The sequence below is a fragment of the Ranitomeya imitator genome, chromosome 4 (genome assembly GCF_032444005.1).
Source record: "Ranitomeya imitator isolate aRanImi1 chromosome 4, aRanImi1.pri, whole genome shotgun sequence".
Taxonomy (NCBI): Eukaryota; Metazoa; Chordata; class Amphibia; order Anura; family Dendrobatidae; genus Ranitomeya; species Ranitomeya imitator.
Genome location: NC_091285.1, coordinates 372,700,626 through 372,718,388, shown reverse-complemented (window position 1 = coordinate 372,718,388; position 17,763 = coordinate 372,700,626). Strand labels below are relative to the sequence as shown.

General features: G+C 41.0%; 1 protein-coding gene across 2 annotated transcripts in view; it reads left to right on the top strand.

The window, feature by feature from the left end:
• SEMA3E (semaphorin 3E) overlaps positions 1-17,763 on the top strand; it is a 392,121-nt gene that overhangs the window by 183,398 nt on the left and 190,960 nt on the right. For both annotated transcript variants that reach the window (XM_069765160.1, XM_069765161.1), the window contains exon 2: positions 5,751-5,911. In XM_069765160.1, the coding sequence (XP_069621261.1) occupies positions 5,751-5,911 (161 nt within the window). The remainder of the gene's footprint in view (positions 1-5,750; positions 5,912-17,763) is intronic.

Sequence of the window (17,763 nt, the reverse complement as noted above, 5' to 3'; positions counted from 1 at the left end):
CCTCAAGTTCTGAGACGTAAATATTCTACAACTGAGCACCACCTGCATGATCAGGCATCTCAAATGCAAGCCCAAGGTGCAATGGAATATACATCTTGAGTAGCATGACAAATCAGAGCCATCTTCTGCTCCCTCTTTTGCTGCACTCTCGGCCTTTTCCTCTTGGTCACGTTCAACAAGGCCATCTGTGTCCCTGCAAAGAGAGAATGTGATAAAAACACTCCCACTACCAGCAGTTTCACTGACCATGTCTATACTGTCCAATGGAAGTTTTTAGCTCTCCATCACCCAAACCCTCGAGAGAAAGAGAAAATTCCACCATAACCACCCACAAGCCATGTGCCTGAATGTCAGTATTTCTAAATTACTGGAGTTTGAAATGCTGCCTTTCCACCTGGTGGAGACTGCTAGAGAACACTAGAGAAGACAGAGAAAGGATTCAGAAGGATCTAGATAAGCTTGAACAATGGTCAGCAACTAATAGAATGGTATTTAACAGGGAGAAATGCAAGATTCTACATCTGGGTAACAAAAATGAAAATTACATCTATAGGATGGGAGGAAGAGAACTAATCAACAGCACGTGTGAAAAAGACTTGGATATATTAATAGATCACAGACTTCACGAGTCAACAGTGTGATGCAACAGCAAAAAAGGCAAACACAGTTCTAGGATATATTAAGAGAAGCATAGAATCTAGATCAAATGAAATAATTATCCCCCTCTTCTCCTCCTTGGCCAGGCCTCATCTGGAATACTGTGTCCAGTTCTGGACACCACATTTTAAAGACATTGAAAAACTGGAACTAGTTAAAAGAAGAGCTACCAGGATTAACAAATTAAAATATTATATATACATACGTTAAATCAACAGCCACTGTGTTATTTGAAAGACAGTGATTACCACTTAGGTGAGAGACTATCCACACCAACCAAAAACATGGATTGCCAAAAAAATATCACAAGCAGAAAATCGGTAATAAAATGCCTTTATTAGGTAGAAATGGCAAAATAATAAAATTAATAGTAAAAAATGTGCTCGTATCAGGACATAAATTACATATATATGTATATATATATATATATATATATATACACATATATATATATGTATATATATATATGTATATATAAAATATCAAATACAAAATAGCAGCCCCACTTGCCTTATCTTACAATTATAATCCCCAAACACCTAAAAAAAAATTAATCAATTAAATAAATTACAAGTCATATGATGCACTTGCAATTAATTTTTTTAGGTGTTTGGTATGCCCAAGTGAGGAATATGTAAAATAAGGCAACTTCTCATTGGGTGAAGTTTTTAACTTAAAATGCTTAAGTCACTAATTTACTTCCTATTTTACCATGATTTTTATGGTGAAATAACCACTTTAAGGGTACCATTACACTATACGATTTACCAACGATCACAACCAGCGATAGGACCTGGCCGTGATCGTTGGTAAGTCAGCTCTCCAGCGACCAACGATGCCGAAGTCCCCGGGTAACCAGGGTAAACATCGGGTTACTAAGCGCAGGGCCACGCTTAGTAACCCGATGTTTACCCTGGTTACCAGCGTAAAAAAAAAAAACAGTACATACTTACATTCCGGTGTCTGTCCCTTGCCGTCTGCTTCCCGCACTGCCTGACTGCCGGCCGTAAAAGTGAAAGCACAGCACAGCACGCTGTGCTCTGCTTTCACTTTATGGCCGGCAGTCAGTCAGTGCGGGAAGCAGACCGCAAGGGACCTGACGGACACCAGAATGTAAGTATGTACTGTTTTTTTTTTTTACATTTACAAGTTTTTATGTGCAGCTATGTGCCAAGCAGCCACCCCCTCCATTAGTTTGGTAGCTGGTGAGTGGCTGCGTCATCGGGTATGCTGCACCTGTGTTTCTATTTTACCACATGGGTCCACTGCATCCTGTTAGTGCATTTGTTTGGAGGCCTAGGCAGGTAAGAACCTCTGCCGTGTTTTGCTGCTGTTTTTTCTTTTTTTTTTTTTACATTTACGATGGTAACCAGGATAAACATCGGGTTACTAAGCGCGGCCCTGCGCTTAGTAACCCGATGTTTACCCTGGTTACAAGCGAACGCATTGCTGGATCGGTGTCACACACACCGATTTAGCGATGACAGCGGGAGATCCAGCAACGAAAGAAAGTTCCAAACGATCTGCTACGACATACGATTCTCAGCAGGGTCCCTGATCGCTGCTGCGTGTCAGACACAGCGATATCGTATGGATATCGCTGGAACGTCACGGATCGTACCGTCGTAGCTACAAAAGTGCCACTGTGAGACAGTACCCTTAGTCATTTTCCTATCTACATTTGTTTGCATGGCAATTGTCCTGCTCTTACCCCCATTTACCTTCTTTTTGCAGCCTCCTAGCCTTTACTACAACCATTTTATAACCATTTACAGCTCTGAAGTTCGAGTCTCAATTGACTTATATGGGTTTGGGACCTAAACTGGACTTTAAAAAAAAGTCTGCCCGAACCAGCCGAACAAACACATCCACGGGTTTGCTCACGTCTATTTATTGCAAACAGCAAAAGGTGTGTAAACTTGCTAATAAAGACATTTGCAATCAGGGATGAATAACTTTGAATGCAGCTGTAGATTCTAGGAGAAGGCAGGGCTATTAGAGTTATGTAATGTTGACAAATAGAGAGTAACTACCATCTTACAACCCAGAGCACTTTTTCACACATAGGTTCTTTGTTGTATTCTCTGTCTTATAAAATCAAGCATTAATGTCAAATATTTATTTTACTTGCTCATATAGTGCCATTACTTTCCACAGCATTTTGAAATAGTCATCAATGAATGTTATTATCAATATTTCCTCTCAGTTTATATTTGGAATGTGGGAGAACACTCACGCAAGCACAGGAAGAGCATAGAAAGTCTTTAAAGATATTGTCTTAGGAGGGATTTGAACCCAGGACCCCAGTGGCTGTGGTGCTAACCACTGAGTAACCATGCCCATAATGTTCACTTCAAAGTCATATATGTACCATATAAATATCAAATTTGCACTGATACCGGTATAATATTTGCGTAGATAGAACACATCAATGTAGAACAGCTAAATGGTTCTAAAATCATAAACAGGTTCTTCTCACAAAATTAGAGTATCAAATTAATTTATTTTAGTTCTTCAATACAAAAAGTGAAACTCACATATTATATAGTCATTACAGACAGAGTAACATAGTAACATAGTTAGTAAGGCCGATAAAAGACATTTGTCCATCCAGTTCAGCTTATATTCCATCATAATAAATCCCCAGATCTACGTCCTTCTACAGAACCTAATAATTGTATGATACAATATTGTTCTGCTCCAGGAAGACATCCAGGCCTCTCTTGAACCCCTCGACTGAGTTCGCCATCACCACCTCCTCAGGCAAGCAATTCCAGATTCTCACTGCCCTAACAGTAAAGAATCCTCTTCTATGTTGGTGGAAAAACCTTCTCTCCTCCAGACGCAAAGAATGCCCCCTTGTGCCCATCACCTTCCTTGGTATAAACAGATCCTCAGCGAGATATTTGTATTGTCCCCTTATATACTTATACATGGTTATTAGATCGCCCCTCAGTCGTCTTTTTTCTAGACTAAATAATCCTAATTTTGCTAATCTATCTGGGTATTGTAGTTCTCCCATTCCCTTTATTAATTTTGTTGCCCTCCTTTGTACTCTCTAGTTCCATTATATCCTTCCTGAGCACCGGTGCCCAAAACTGGACACAGTACTCCATGTGCGGTCTAACTAGGGATTTGTACAGAGGCAGTATAATGCTCTCATCATGTGATGTATTTCAATTGTTTATTTCAGTTAATGTTTATGATTATGGCTTACAGCTAATGAAAACAAAAAAGTCATTATCACAGTAAACTACAATACTTTATAACACCAGCTTGAAAATTATTTTAAAATCCGAAATGTTGGTCTACTGAAATGTATGAACAGCAAATGCTCTCAATACTAGGTCGGGGTTCCTTTTGAATCAATTACTGCATAAATGCGGTGTGGCATGGGAGCGATCAGCATGTGGCACTGGTGAGGTGTTATAGAACTCTGGGTTGCTTTGATAGCAGCATTCAGCTCATCTGCATTGTTGGGTCTGGTATCTCTCATCTTCCTTTTCACAATACCCCATAGATTATCTATGGTGTTGAGGTCAAGCGAGTTTGCTGGTCAATTCATCACAGTAAGGCTGCCGTCACACTAACAGTATTTGGTCAGTATTTTACATCAGTATTTGTAAGCCAAAACCAGGAGTGGGTGATAAATGCAAAATTGGTGCATATGTTTCTATTATACTTTTCCTCCTTATTTGTTCCACTCCTGGTTTTTGATTACAAATACTGATGTAAAATACTGAGCAAATACTGCTAGTGTGACAGAAGCATAATACTGTTGTTTATAAACCAGGTATTGGTACTTTTAGCAGTGTGGAGAGTTGCCAAGTATTGCTGGAGAATGAAATTTCCATCTCCAAAAAGCTTGTCGGCAGAGAGAAGCATGAAGTGCTCCAAAATTGCCTGGTAGAAATCGGCATTAACTTTGGTCTTGATAAAACACAGTGGACCTACACCAGCAGATGACATGGCTCCCCAAATATCACTGATTGTAGAAACTTTACACCACTTTTTCTTCAGACTCTGGGACCTTGATTTCCAAATGGAATGCAAAATTTACTTTCATCTGTCAACACCACCTTGGACCACTGAGCAACAGTCCAGTTCTTTTTCTCCTTGGCCCAGGTAAGACGCTTCTGGCGTTGTCTATTGGACATGAGTGGCTTGACACAAGGAATGTTACACTTGTAGCCTATGCCTTGGATATGTCTGCGTGTGGAGGCTCTTGAAGCAATGAATCCAGCAGCAGGCCACTCCTTGTGAATCTCCCCCAAATTTTTGAATGGCCTTTTCTTAATAATCCTTTCAAGGCTGTGGTTATCCCGGTTTCCTGTGTGCCTTTTTGTACCACACTTTTTCCTTCCACTCAACTTTCCATTAATATGTTTGGATACAGCACTCTGTGAACAGCCAGCTTGTTTAGCAATGACCTTTTATGGCTTACACTCCTTGTGGAGTGTGTCAGTGACTGCCTTCTGGACATCTGTCAAGTCAGCAATGTTCCCCATGATTGTGGAGCCTACTGAAACAGAATAAGGGACCTTTCTAAATGCTTAGGAAGCCTTTGCAGGTGTTTTTTGTTAATTATTCTAATTTACTGAGATAATGACTTTTGGGTTTTCATTGGCTGTAATCCATAATCATTAACATTAACAGAAATAAACATTTGAAATAGATCACTCTGTTTGTAATGACTCTATATAATATATGAGTTTCATTTTTGTATTGAAGAACTGAAATAAATTAACTTTTTGATGATATTTTAATTTTGTGACAAGCCCCTGTATAGTTATCCCATTAAATTAAAACGTTTTGTAACAGAAAGACAACTTTTTTTTAGGATAAATGTGCAATGTTGCTACTGCAGTTTCCATTTTTTCTTAAGGAATCCCTACAACTCATTTATAATTTACAAAGTTGATACTAATTTACAATCCTTACAATCCTCTTGTTATTTCTTTTTTTCTGGGAAAAAGCTAAGTTCCAGTGATACTTTCTTCATGTAGAAATCATTCTAATTCTTTGTATTCTCCTATATGTTAATTCATAGTTAACATGTAAATTGTAGTTTAACTATTTGATTTGTATTTCAGAGCTGTGGGATTTGAACAGAACCTCAATCTTCCAGAATCAGCTTGGAGGTCTTGACCTATGTACCATGTATTTGGATGAATATCAAGAAAGACTGTTTGTGGGAGGTAGAGATCATGTGTATTCACTTAGTCTGGAAAACATCACTGAGAAACATAAAGAGGTAATGTACGAAAATAATTCAAGCCAAGGTTGTATTTGATTACAGTACAGTAAAAAAGATGTTGCTTTACATACATAAAGTGGCCCTAAGGCTTAGACCACATGAAATATTTATAGGATGGAATTACAGCAATTCCTTAAAAAAATACTAATAAAATTGCTTTAATGCACCATTCCAGCATTTTTTTTATTTCATCACTGGAGTGGTATCACTATTGTCTGTGCCCTGCCTCTAGTAGTACACGTAACAGCTGTCATCTTCTGTTCTTCCAGGCACTACTCTGGTACTTATCCGCCACCTTATGACTGCAGCTTCTGACTCACCAGAAGTCAGAGGTTACAATCACAAGCTCACAATCTACTATACAGTGGGGCAAAAAAGTATTTAGTCAGTCAGCAATAGTGCAAGTTCCACCACTTAAAAAGATGAGAGGCGTCTGTAATTTACATCATAGGTAGACCTCAACTATGGGAGACAAACTGAGAAAAAAAAATCCAGAAAATCACATTGTCTGTTTTTTTAACATTTTATTTGCATATTATGGTGGAAAATAAGTATTTGGTCAGAAACAAAATTTCATCTCAATACTTTGTAATATATCCTTTGTTGGCAATGACAGAGGTCAAACGTTTTCTGTAAGTCTTCACAAGGTTGCCACACAGTGTTGTTGGTATGTTGGCCCATTCCTCCATGCAGATCTCCTCTAGAGCAGTGATGTTTTTGGCTTTTCGCTTGGCAACACGGACTTTCAACTCCCTCCAAAGGTTTTCTATAGGGTTGAGATCTGGAGACTGGCTAGGCCACTCCAGGACCTTGAAATGCTTCTTACGAAGCCACTCCTTCGTTGCCCTGGCGGTGTGCTTTGGATCATTGTCATTTTGAAAGACCCAGCCACGTTTCATCTTCAATGCCCTTGCTGATGGAAGGAGGTTTGCACTCAAAATCTCACGATACATGGCCCCATTCATTCTTTCATGTACCCGGATCAGTCGTCCTAGCCCCTTTGCAGAGAAACAGCCCCAAAGCATGATGTTTCCACCACCATGCTTTACAGTAGGTATGAAGTTTGATGGATGCAACTCAGTATTCTTTTTCCTCCAAACACGACAAGTTGTGTTTCTACCAAACAGTTCCAGTTTGGTTTCATCAGACCATAGGACATTCTCCCAAAACTCCTCTGGATCATACAAATGCTCTCTAGCAAACTTCAGACGGGCCCAGACATGTACTGGCTTAAGCAGTGGGATACGTCTGGCACTGCAGGATCTGAGTCCATGGTGGCGTAGTGTGTTACTTATGGTAGGCCTTGTTACATTGGTCCCAGCTCTCTGCAGTTCATTCACTAGGTCCCCCCGCGTGGTTCTGGGATTTTTGCTCACCGTTCTTGTGATCATTCTGACCCCACGGGGTGGGATTTTGCGTGGAGCCCCAGATCAAGGGAGATTATCAGTGGTCTTGTATGTCTTCCATTTCCTAATTATTGCTCCCACTGTTGATTTCTTCACTCCAAGCTGGTTGGCTATTGCAGATTCAGTCTTCCCAGCCTGGTGCAGGGCTACAATTTTGTTTCTGGTGTCCTTTGACAGCTCTTTGGTCTTCACCATAGTGGAGTTTGGAGTCAGACTGTTTGAGGGTGTGCACAGGTGTCTTTTTATACTGATAACAAGTTTAAACAGGTGCCATTACTACAGGTAATGAGTGGAGGAAAGAGGAGACTCTTAAAGAAGAAGTTACAGGTCTGTGAGAGCCAGAAATCTTGATTGTTTGTTTCTGACCAAATACTTATTTTCCACCATAATATGCAAATAAATTGTTAAAAAAACAGACAATGTGATTTTCTGGATTTTTTTTCTCAGTTTGTCTCCCATAGTTGAGGTCTACCTATGATGTAAATTACAGACACCTCTCATCTTTTTAAGTGGTGGAACTTGCACTATTGCTGACTGACTAAATACTTTTTTGCCCCACTGTATATTTTGGATTATAAGACGCACTTTTATGATGTCCAAAATAAGGGGGAAAATTGGGATGCGTCTTATAAACCGTACACTGTTCTTACCGAGGGGTTAATGCTGTGGACCCGGAGCTGGAGGTGTTGTGCATGTGGTATGGTGGTCCTGCAGTGTGTGATGGTGGTACAGCGGCGAGTGGTAGCTGCATATGGCAGCCATCATTCTTCTTCTGGGGTCCATCATCCAACTTCCTGTTTCTCACTCGGCGCAGATGGAGGAAAGCTGTGATCTCCATCTGCGAATGCCTCTACATGATGTTTCCAGGAAAATGGCCACAGATGCGGAGCAGGAGCAGATGGAGATCTCGGTGCCAAGATCTCAGGAGTTGAGATCTCAGTGCCAAGATCTCCATCTGCACATGTGCCGCCTCGACAGCCATTTTCCAGGAGTCCACCACATATTACACAATGTGGGGGCTCTAAGCTTTCACAAAATGTCAGCAAAGCCCCCTCACCACTGAACACCCGCAGTGCTACTCTTGTCTCCTCCAGTAGCGACCCTGGGACCCTGCTACACTGTGGCCTGCACCACCGAACACCCGCAGCATCACCCATCCAAACACCCCTTTCTCCCAGTCTGAGGTCCGCAGCAACGTTCCACTCCAACAATGCTTCTTCTTTCTTTCAAGACGTGAGTTCCAACCAAAGGTAACAGGCGGCGTGCACACAGCAGATTTCCGACCCAGTTTAATCTGTCTGTAGCGCGCAGCTCTGTCTTTTTTTCATTGAAGCTTTGCCACCGGCCGGGGCTGCTTCTCTCTATTGAGTTTTTTACTGCATTCTCAACACATGCATGTCCTATGAACTAGACTTAACAGCTTCTCATTTAACTGTGTGAAGTCCTTGTTTGTTGGAAACTATATACTTTGTCAATCAGACTCTGATCCACGAGTGATCATAACCTTTTTAACCAGTTAATCTATTCCATTTACAGGTTGCCATTTATAGAGACATTGGCTCATTTTACTTGTTTTAGGAAGGACCCCTCTCCTCTGCAGGCTTGCTGTAACATATACGTTTATTATTTATCTGTGCATACCTTTTTGGTACTGGCATTTATCGTTACAAGTTTGGGCAATATAGTACAGGTCCAATTGGGACTAAGTGCATTTTTTTCTTGTGTATGCTTATTTGGATCGCTTCACAACCTCTCAACTTAATACATATTCTGGTCTTTTTCAAACGCTCATTGTGTGCGCAAATTTATTTGTAATAATAACGTCCCACTCCTACATCTGCCAGTAGAAACCCTGGAACCCCGCTTCACCGCAGCCACCACCCCCAGTAAGCAATAAGACACCAAATAAGCACCACCATTTTATTAAAAAAGATTTTTTTTCCTATTTTTTCCTCAAAATTTGGGGTGCGTCTTATAATCCGGTGTGGCTTATAAACCGCAAAATACGGTAAGTCTATAGGAACCGCATTCTGGCTCTCACAGACTTACATTGGCTTCCAGCTCACCCAACAAACACTGGAGTGATCCAGCTGGTCACAAACTGGAGATGACGACCAGAATGGTGCAGGTAAGTATATTATTAGGAGCTGTGAACTTACATTAGTGACACCACTAAGCAGCTTCTGTGACTAAACTTTTTAGGATTTTAATTTTTTTTACTGCCCTTCTTAATATTCCCTGCAGATTTGCAGATGCAGGCTTATCATAGGAACAAGCATACTGCAAAAGGGGCAACACTATTAACAGCTTTATAATGATAACCCCTCCGGGACCAGCTGATTTTTCTTTTTTGCGGCTTTGCTTTTTGGGCCATGAATCATACATTTGTACTTTTCTGTTGATATAGCTGTTAGCAAAGCAAACTTTTTTTTATATTGAAGTGAAAAAAAAATCCTAAAATTTGTAAATATTTTATGGAGAATGTAAATCTGATCTGGCATTTTGATATTTGTGTTCTGGCGTTCAATGTATGTTTTTAATTATGTCATGTTTTCACAGATCGGACTTTCATGGATGCTGTGATACCAATTATGTCTATTTATTTTTTTATTGTTTTAAAACTAGGTGAAATTGGTAATTTAAACTTTATTTTTATCTTTAATTTATTTCTTTAGTTCCTCTGGGGGACTTTAAACTGCACTCATGTGATTACTATATATATATATATATATATATATATATATATATACTGTATATTTATATATGTACATATACTGTGTATACTGTGGTAGATTGGCTCACTCGGCTGCTCATAAAGGTAGACACAGGAACGCTGTCTCTTTAAATTTTCTACTGGTTTATTTAGGTACAGCATAAACCAGAGCAGGGTTTGCAACATAAACTAGCCCTTTCTGATCTAACGGAAAACAAAACCAAAACAAATGGCACAGTCTGTGCAGCGAGGATCCGCCCACTCAGGAAACAAGCATAGGAATTAAAAAATATCCAAGTTTGCTTTCCTCACACACAGCCGTGGAGTTCATCTCTCCAGGCACATCCAATGCCGAATTACTCAAGAGGCTTACGATTTACCTCCTAAACCACACCCTGTGCTATTCACTAAGTATAGTCCTTAACATGGCTGATTAAATCTTTTCAGCACTCAGTGTAGTGGATAATTTTTCTAGGTTTATATCACTGAAGCTAACAAACTCAGAGATACATATCTCCCCTCCAGTATTTTGCCAGAGACTTTGCACATATTCCCCCTCTGCCCAAAGCCAGGGGTTTTGGCACTTTCAGTCACCAGACATGAAAGTTTCCAACTTAAATGCAGGACTGGATGTTGCTCTCCATTTACTTTCTTGGACAACAGGGCTCCCAACCCGACCTCTGAGGCATCTGTCTGGACCAAGAATTCCTTACCGAAGTCAGGTGCGAACAAGACCGTCTGTTTACACAGGGAGAGAATCAACTCTTGGAATGCTACCTCTACTTCAAGAGACCATTTTGCTATCAATGTCTTTGTGTTCTTCAGAAGGTCAGCCAGGTGTGTGGCTATCATGGCAAAATTTGGGATAAATCGACAATAATATCCAACAATTCCTAGAAATGCCTAAACCTGTCACTTGGAGACCAGTTGCAGCCAATTCTGGATTTCCTCCACCTTATTCACTTGCTGTTTTATTTTGCATCTTTCAACTGTGCAGCCAAAGTCTTTGCCTACTCTTTCTCCATGGCATACGTCTTTGGGTTTATGGTAAACCCCACCTTCCTCAGCGCAGCCAGTATCCCCTGGACATATGGCAGATGATTTCCCCAATCCGAGCTGAATAGCACAATATCATTGAGGTAAGCTGCGGCTTACTTTTTTGTGAGGGGCTAGGACCCGGTCCATAACTCTCTAGAAGGTAGCTGGGGCACCTTGCAGCCTGAATGCCATTCTGTTATACTGGAAGCACCAGTCAGGTGTACAGAAGGCAGTCTTCTTGTCACTATGGGACAGGAGGATCTGCCAGTACGCTTTCGTTAGGTCCAGGGTGGTGATGTATCTGGCTGACCCTAGTCTCTCAACGAGTTCACATACGTGGTGCATCGTATATGAGTCAAATTTGGAAAACTAATTTAGCTTCATGTAGTCATTACATAAATGCCACTCTCCATCAGGCTTTGGCACAAGGACAGTAAAGCTGGACTCTGACTCCTCGATAACTCCTTGAACATTCTTCTAACCTCCTTCAAAATCACCTCTCAGCAGGCTTTTGGGATTCTTATATGGCTTTTAGTTCACCCACACATGTGGTTCTGTCAGGATTTCATGTTCAAAAACCTGCATACGTCCTGGCAACCCCCAAAACAGGTCCTTGTTCTTGGCACTATTGTTTCTAGGCTGGTGACATATTCTCAGCCACTGTGACAACCTCAATCTTGGCTTCCAGATTGGCCCCCAGGCATGTAGCTTCCACCCATTCCCTGTTTCGCCATGGTTTATGCAGGTTGATTTGGTACATCTGGTATGGTTTTCTTTTCCCTGGCTGGCGGACCTTGTAGTTGATGTCAGTCAAATTTTCAATCACCAATCTGCCACGTGGACCATGTGGATCAACACCAACACCCAGTCTCCAGGGATAAATTGTCTCAGCCTCACTAATCAACTGTAAACCCTTGTCATGGGTTCTTGTGCTTGAAGGAGGCTATCCTTCTTGATTGGCATCTCCTTTGCAATCCTGTCCTGTCTCTGCGCCACATGCTCGATTATGATTTGATGGCATGTAACATCTGCTTCCTAGGTCTTCTTTGCAATATCCAGAAGTCCCCAAGAGTGCGGTCTGTATAACTACTTGAATGGTGAGAACCCCACGTAGAAGGCTGTGTAACTTCCATAACAGAGAATAGCAGATACGGAAGTAGGCAATCACTGTCTCATCCATCCTTTTCCACGATCTTCTTAAGCATGGACTTCAAGGTCTTTTTGAACCTTTGCACTAGGCTGTCTGTATGCAAAAGGTACACCAATGTCATGAGTTGTGTAATCTGGAGAGCCTTATATAACTCTCTCATTACTTTTTGACATGTACGGCGTTCCTTGGTCCATCAGGATCTCCTTTAGCAGGCCCAACTAGGAGAAATTGTGCATTAGCTCTCAGGCTCTTGGTGGAGGATCTTCTCAGTGGTACTGCTTCCGAGTACTGTTTTGCATAGTCCAAGACCACTAGGATATATTGGTGCCCCCTGGCAAACTTAACTATGGGCCAAACAAGATCCATGGCAATCCAGTCAAATGAAAACTTCTATAAAGGTTAACAGCACTAAGGGACTGCGGAAGTGAGAGATGGGAGCAGTTAGCGAACAGGTAGGACAGGACTGGCAATAATTTTCAATTTTTTTGGTAATGTCCAGATTAGTAGAACCTTTGCAGGACCCTATCTCGGGTTTTTTTCTATGCCCAGATGCCCACCCAATATATGAGAAAGGGCCATGTCTAGTACCTTACGCCTACAGGATCCTGGCACTATCAGCTGGTCTAATACTTCCCCTCTCAGTTTAGTGACTCGATATAACAAATTCTCATGGAAACCTGGTGTCAGCCCCGGATCATGGGCAACCCCATTTATCACAGTAACATTATCTAAGGCCCCTTTTAATGTAAGGTTCTCCATTTGAGCAGTCCCCAATTTCCCCCCAGAAACTCCCAACTCAGGAATTTTGGCCTCATGGGTCACCACCACGTCTTCATCACCCACAAGGACACACTGAAGGAATTCATCCACCTCAAACTGCAATGGGGATTCATGCTTCGACCAATCCTGCCCTATTATCACTGAGTGTAGCAGGTCTTTAACTACTCCGACCTCATTGGACTCAGTAGCACAGTTCATTTTTTTCAACTGTTAAAGGAGTGTGGCTCTTACCAGGGTAATCAAACTCCCCAATTTTATGAGTCAAGACACCAATACTCCATTTATTGTCATGGGACATGCTTGTAGCCTCTCACTGGGCTGATAGTACACACTAAAATTTGGATTAGCATAAAACAAAATGCCAGAATTATTTTTTTGCTGATGCAACACTGCAATAAAATGCAATAAAAGGCTATAAAAACATTGTATTCTCCCCAAGATGGTATCAGTAAAAATGTCAGCTTAGTAGGCAAAACATAAGCCATAACACTGAAATATATCACCAAAATGTATAGAGTTAAAGGTCTCGGGGAAAAAGGCTACACAAGCAAAGATTTTTTTATTGTTTTTACAAATTTCAGGTTTTTTTTTTCTCTCACCACTGTACGTGTTTGGTTTCATTGTAAACGTACTGAACTGGATTATCAAATTGCCAGGCCAGTTTTACCATATAGTGAAAATTATAAATAACTCCACCCCAATACCTCCTTTGAAATTTTTTTGAAATTACACCTTTTTTTTAAATTTGAATGCACTTTGATTTTTTTCCCACTTACCAGTGCATCGCATGACAAAACTAATGATATTATTAAATTGTATAACTTGTCCCACAGGAAAACAAGCTCTCATACAGTTATGTGGATGGAAAAATAAAACAGTTATGGCTCTTGGAATAAAAGAAGGAAAAAATGAAAGTGAAAAAATGGAAAATTGTTAGTGCGTGAAGGGGATATTGAAGTCGCAATAAATAATTATTTGCTTTTAATTCACTGTGCTGGATCGAAAAACCCTTATTATCACTATGTACACTGATGCTCTATTTTAAGTGCGATAAAAGTGTCTCATTATGTGGATCAGTATGGACCCAGTGGTCAGACCCCCACTGATTATCAAGATATTATCTATTCTGGGAATTGGTGATAACTTTCTCAGACAAACAACTTAAATAAAATTCTGATTGTAGAGAGGATGCCTCTGTCATCCTCTCTACAATCATGTCATTCTCTGTTTCAGTTAATTTTTAATTAAAATTTGATATTATATTTATTATCCATTTTGTGGGATCAAAGAGGAAGTGGATGAATTTGTAATAAGAGTCATCTTGTATTCCCCTTCTATTAGAGCATAACAGTTTCCACGCACAGTAAATTGAATAACACAAGGGCACGTGTCTCATTGCACATTTCAAGCTTTCACATGGGAGTTTAATAAGTCACCCATGACTGGTATATCCATGATTTTTGCAAAGTTTTAACCTTAATTGACAGATTTACTGTTTGTTGAAAAGAAGTCTGAACTTGTCATCCTTTATTACCTCAGTAAAAGCACGATTTAGTTTCATTATGGAATTTTTTGTGATAATCACCTTTCCTACCCTGTGCTGCTCTTGAGGTTTAACTTGATGAAATGAGAAAAACATTTCTTTGCAACTTAATCTTAGATGATCTATGAAGACTCAACCACCAATGAGTCATAGAACCACAATAAAATCTATTAAAATCACTTAAATGACAAACAGATAATATTATATCCATTTTTGTATATTTAAATCAATATTATAATGGTGTGTTATCAGTCTGCATCAGGTAGCACAATATAAATTTTTGACAATCTAGTAACTTTTTAATTACATAGATCATGCTTATAAAATCTATATATATAATTGTCTAAGGGTTTTTCCGTCTGTCTGTCTGTCTGTCTGTCCTGGAAATCCCGGCTCTCTGACTGGTCGAGGCCGTCAGGCACAGCGGGCACAGCGACGATGATGTCATAAAGGACGTAGACATCCCGCGTCTCTGCGGCCTCGACCAATCAGCAACAGGCACAGCGACGATGATGTCATAAAGGACGTAGACATCCCGCGTCTCTGCGGCCTCGACCAATCAGCAATGGGCACAGCGACGATGATGTCATAATGGTTGCCATGGCGACGATGATGTCATAAAGGTTGCCTTGACCAATCAGCAACGGGCACAGTCTGCCGCGAATTCTGGAATCATCATTGTCCATATATTACAGGGACATGCATATTCTAGAATACCCGATGCGTTAGAATCGGGCCACAATCTAGTATATATATAATTGTCTAAGGGTTTTTCCGTCTGTCTGTCTGTCTGTCCTGGAAATCCTGTGTCTCTGATTGGTCGAGGCCGCCAGGCCAGAAACAAAATTGTAGCCCTGCACCAGGCTGGGAAGACTGAATCTGCAATAGCCAACCAGCTTGGAGTTAAGAAATCAACAGTGGGAGCAATAATTAGAAAATGGAAGACATACAAGACCACTGATAATCTCCCTCGATCTGGGGCTCCATGCAAAATCCCACCCCGTGGGGTCAGAATGATCACAAGAACGGTGAGCAAAAATCCCAGAACCACGCGGGGGGACCTAGTGAATGAACTGCAGAGAGCTGGGACCAATGTAACAAGGCCTACCATAAGTAACACACTACGCCACCATGGACTCAGATCCTGCAGTGCCAGACGTGTCCCACTGCTTAAGCCAGTACATGTCCGGGCCCGTCTGAAGTTTGCTAGAGAGCATTTGTATGATCCAGAGGAGTTTTGGGAGAATGTCCTATGGTCTGATGAAACCAAACTGGAACTGTTTGGTAGAAACACAACTTGTCGTGTTTGGAGGAAAAAGAATACTGAGTTGCATGCATCAAACACCATACCTACTGTAAAGCATGGTGGTGGAAACATCATGCTTTGGGGCTGTTTCTCTGCAAAGGGGCCAGGACGACTGATCCGGGTACATGAAAGAATGAATGGGGCCATGTATCGTGAGATTTTGAGTGCAAACCTCCTTCCATCAGCAAGGGCATTGAAGATGAAACGTGGATGGGTCTTTCAACATGACAATGATCCAAAGCACACCGCCAGGGCAACGAAGGAGTGGCTTCGTAAGAAGCATTTCAAGGTCCTGGAGTGGCCTAGCCAGTCTCCAGATCTCAACCCTATAGAAAACCTTTGGAGGGAGTTGAAAGTCCGTGTTGCCAAGCGAAAAGCCAAAACCATCACTGCTCTAGAGGAGATCTGCATGGAGGAATGGGCCAACATACCAACAACAGTGTGTGGCAACCTTGTGAAGACTTACAGAAAACGTTTGACCTCTGTCATTGCCAACAAAGGATATATTACAAAGTATTGAGATGAAATTTTGTTTCTGACCAAATACTTATTTTCCACCATAATATGCAAATAAAATGTTAAAAGAACAGACAATGTGATTTTCTGGATTTTTTTTTCTCAGTTTGTCTCCCATAGTTGAGGTCTACCTATGATGTAAATTACAGACGCCTCTCATCTTTTTAAGTGGTGGAACTTGCACTATTGCTGACTGACTAAATACTTTTTTGCCCCACTGTATATATATATATATATATATATATATATATATATATATATATATATATACCGTATATATATTTGTATAAGATATAAAATCTTATCTGCTGTGTAAGGTGCACATAGCCCAACTAAATAATAGAATTGCTAGTTTACAGTTCACTATAAATAATTGACAGTGTTGTCCACTACTCCGACAATCCCCTGTCAATACCTGTGCTATCCCCCATTAAAATAATTACACCCATACTCATCTCTGGTGCTGGCATCATTCCAGCAGTGTTGGCACTAACTCTCCCAGTCTGTGCTTGTCTCTCACTTCCTCCAGATGTATGTGATTTGCTTGAAGGTGGGGAGAGTAATGTGGCCTGTTATTGGCTTTAGAGATTACATGACACAACAATGTCATGCAATCCCAGAGGAAGCCAATGCTGACACCACTGGAACAGCGCTAGCACTAGAGTTTGATACAGGTTTTGTTAATTTATAATGGGCGAAACATTTTTTGGAAGTGCATTAAACAGCAAGGTGGATTGCTGCTGAGGGGAAAGAGAAAAAAAAATCTCTTTAAATCTTCAGCTCAGCAAGTGTGAACGAGCTGAGTGTGACCAGAGCGTAAGTGCGAACGGCGGTAAGTGTGTGACTTGAGATTCAGTGACTTTGGATTCAGGGAGTTTCCAAGGCAGGAATTACTGAATTGCTGTCTGTGTTTTATTGATACTTTGCATTTATTTTTTATTTCACTTTTCTGTCTGGTGCAATCCCCATTAGGAAATGTGCTCCACTATTGTTAATGCCATCCTGTGCACATCTTGCCACATGTATGCAATCCTTGATCAGCCGTTCGAGGGTCCATACTGCTGTGCGAGATGCGAGCAAGTTGAGCATTTGGAAGCCCAGATTCTGAATCTAAATGTGCAGCTAGCAACACTGAGATCCATTGAAAATATGGAAAGGAGTCATCTGCTCACTGAGCAGACGCTCAATGGGATAGATGAGGGCGGGATGGTAGGATGGAGCTGCAGGACAGTGAAGCAGCAAGCTGGGTGACAGAAGGCAGGGTAGAGGGAAGAGTGCCAGGGAGGCTAGTCCTGATCTGGCACACTCCAATAAGTTTTCTGAGTTGGCAGCTGAGGAGGGTGCCAGTACAGGGGTAGCACTGCTGCAGCCAGGCATGTACTTTGAAAGCCGGAGGC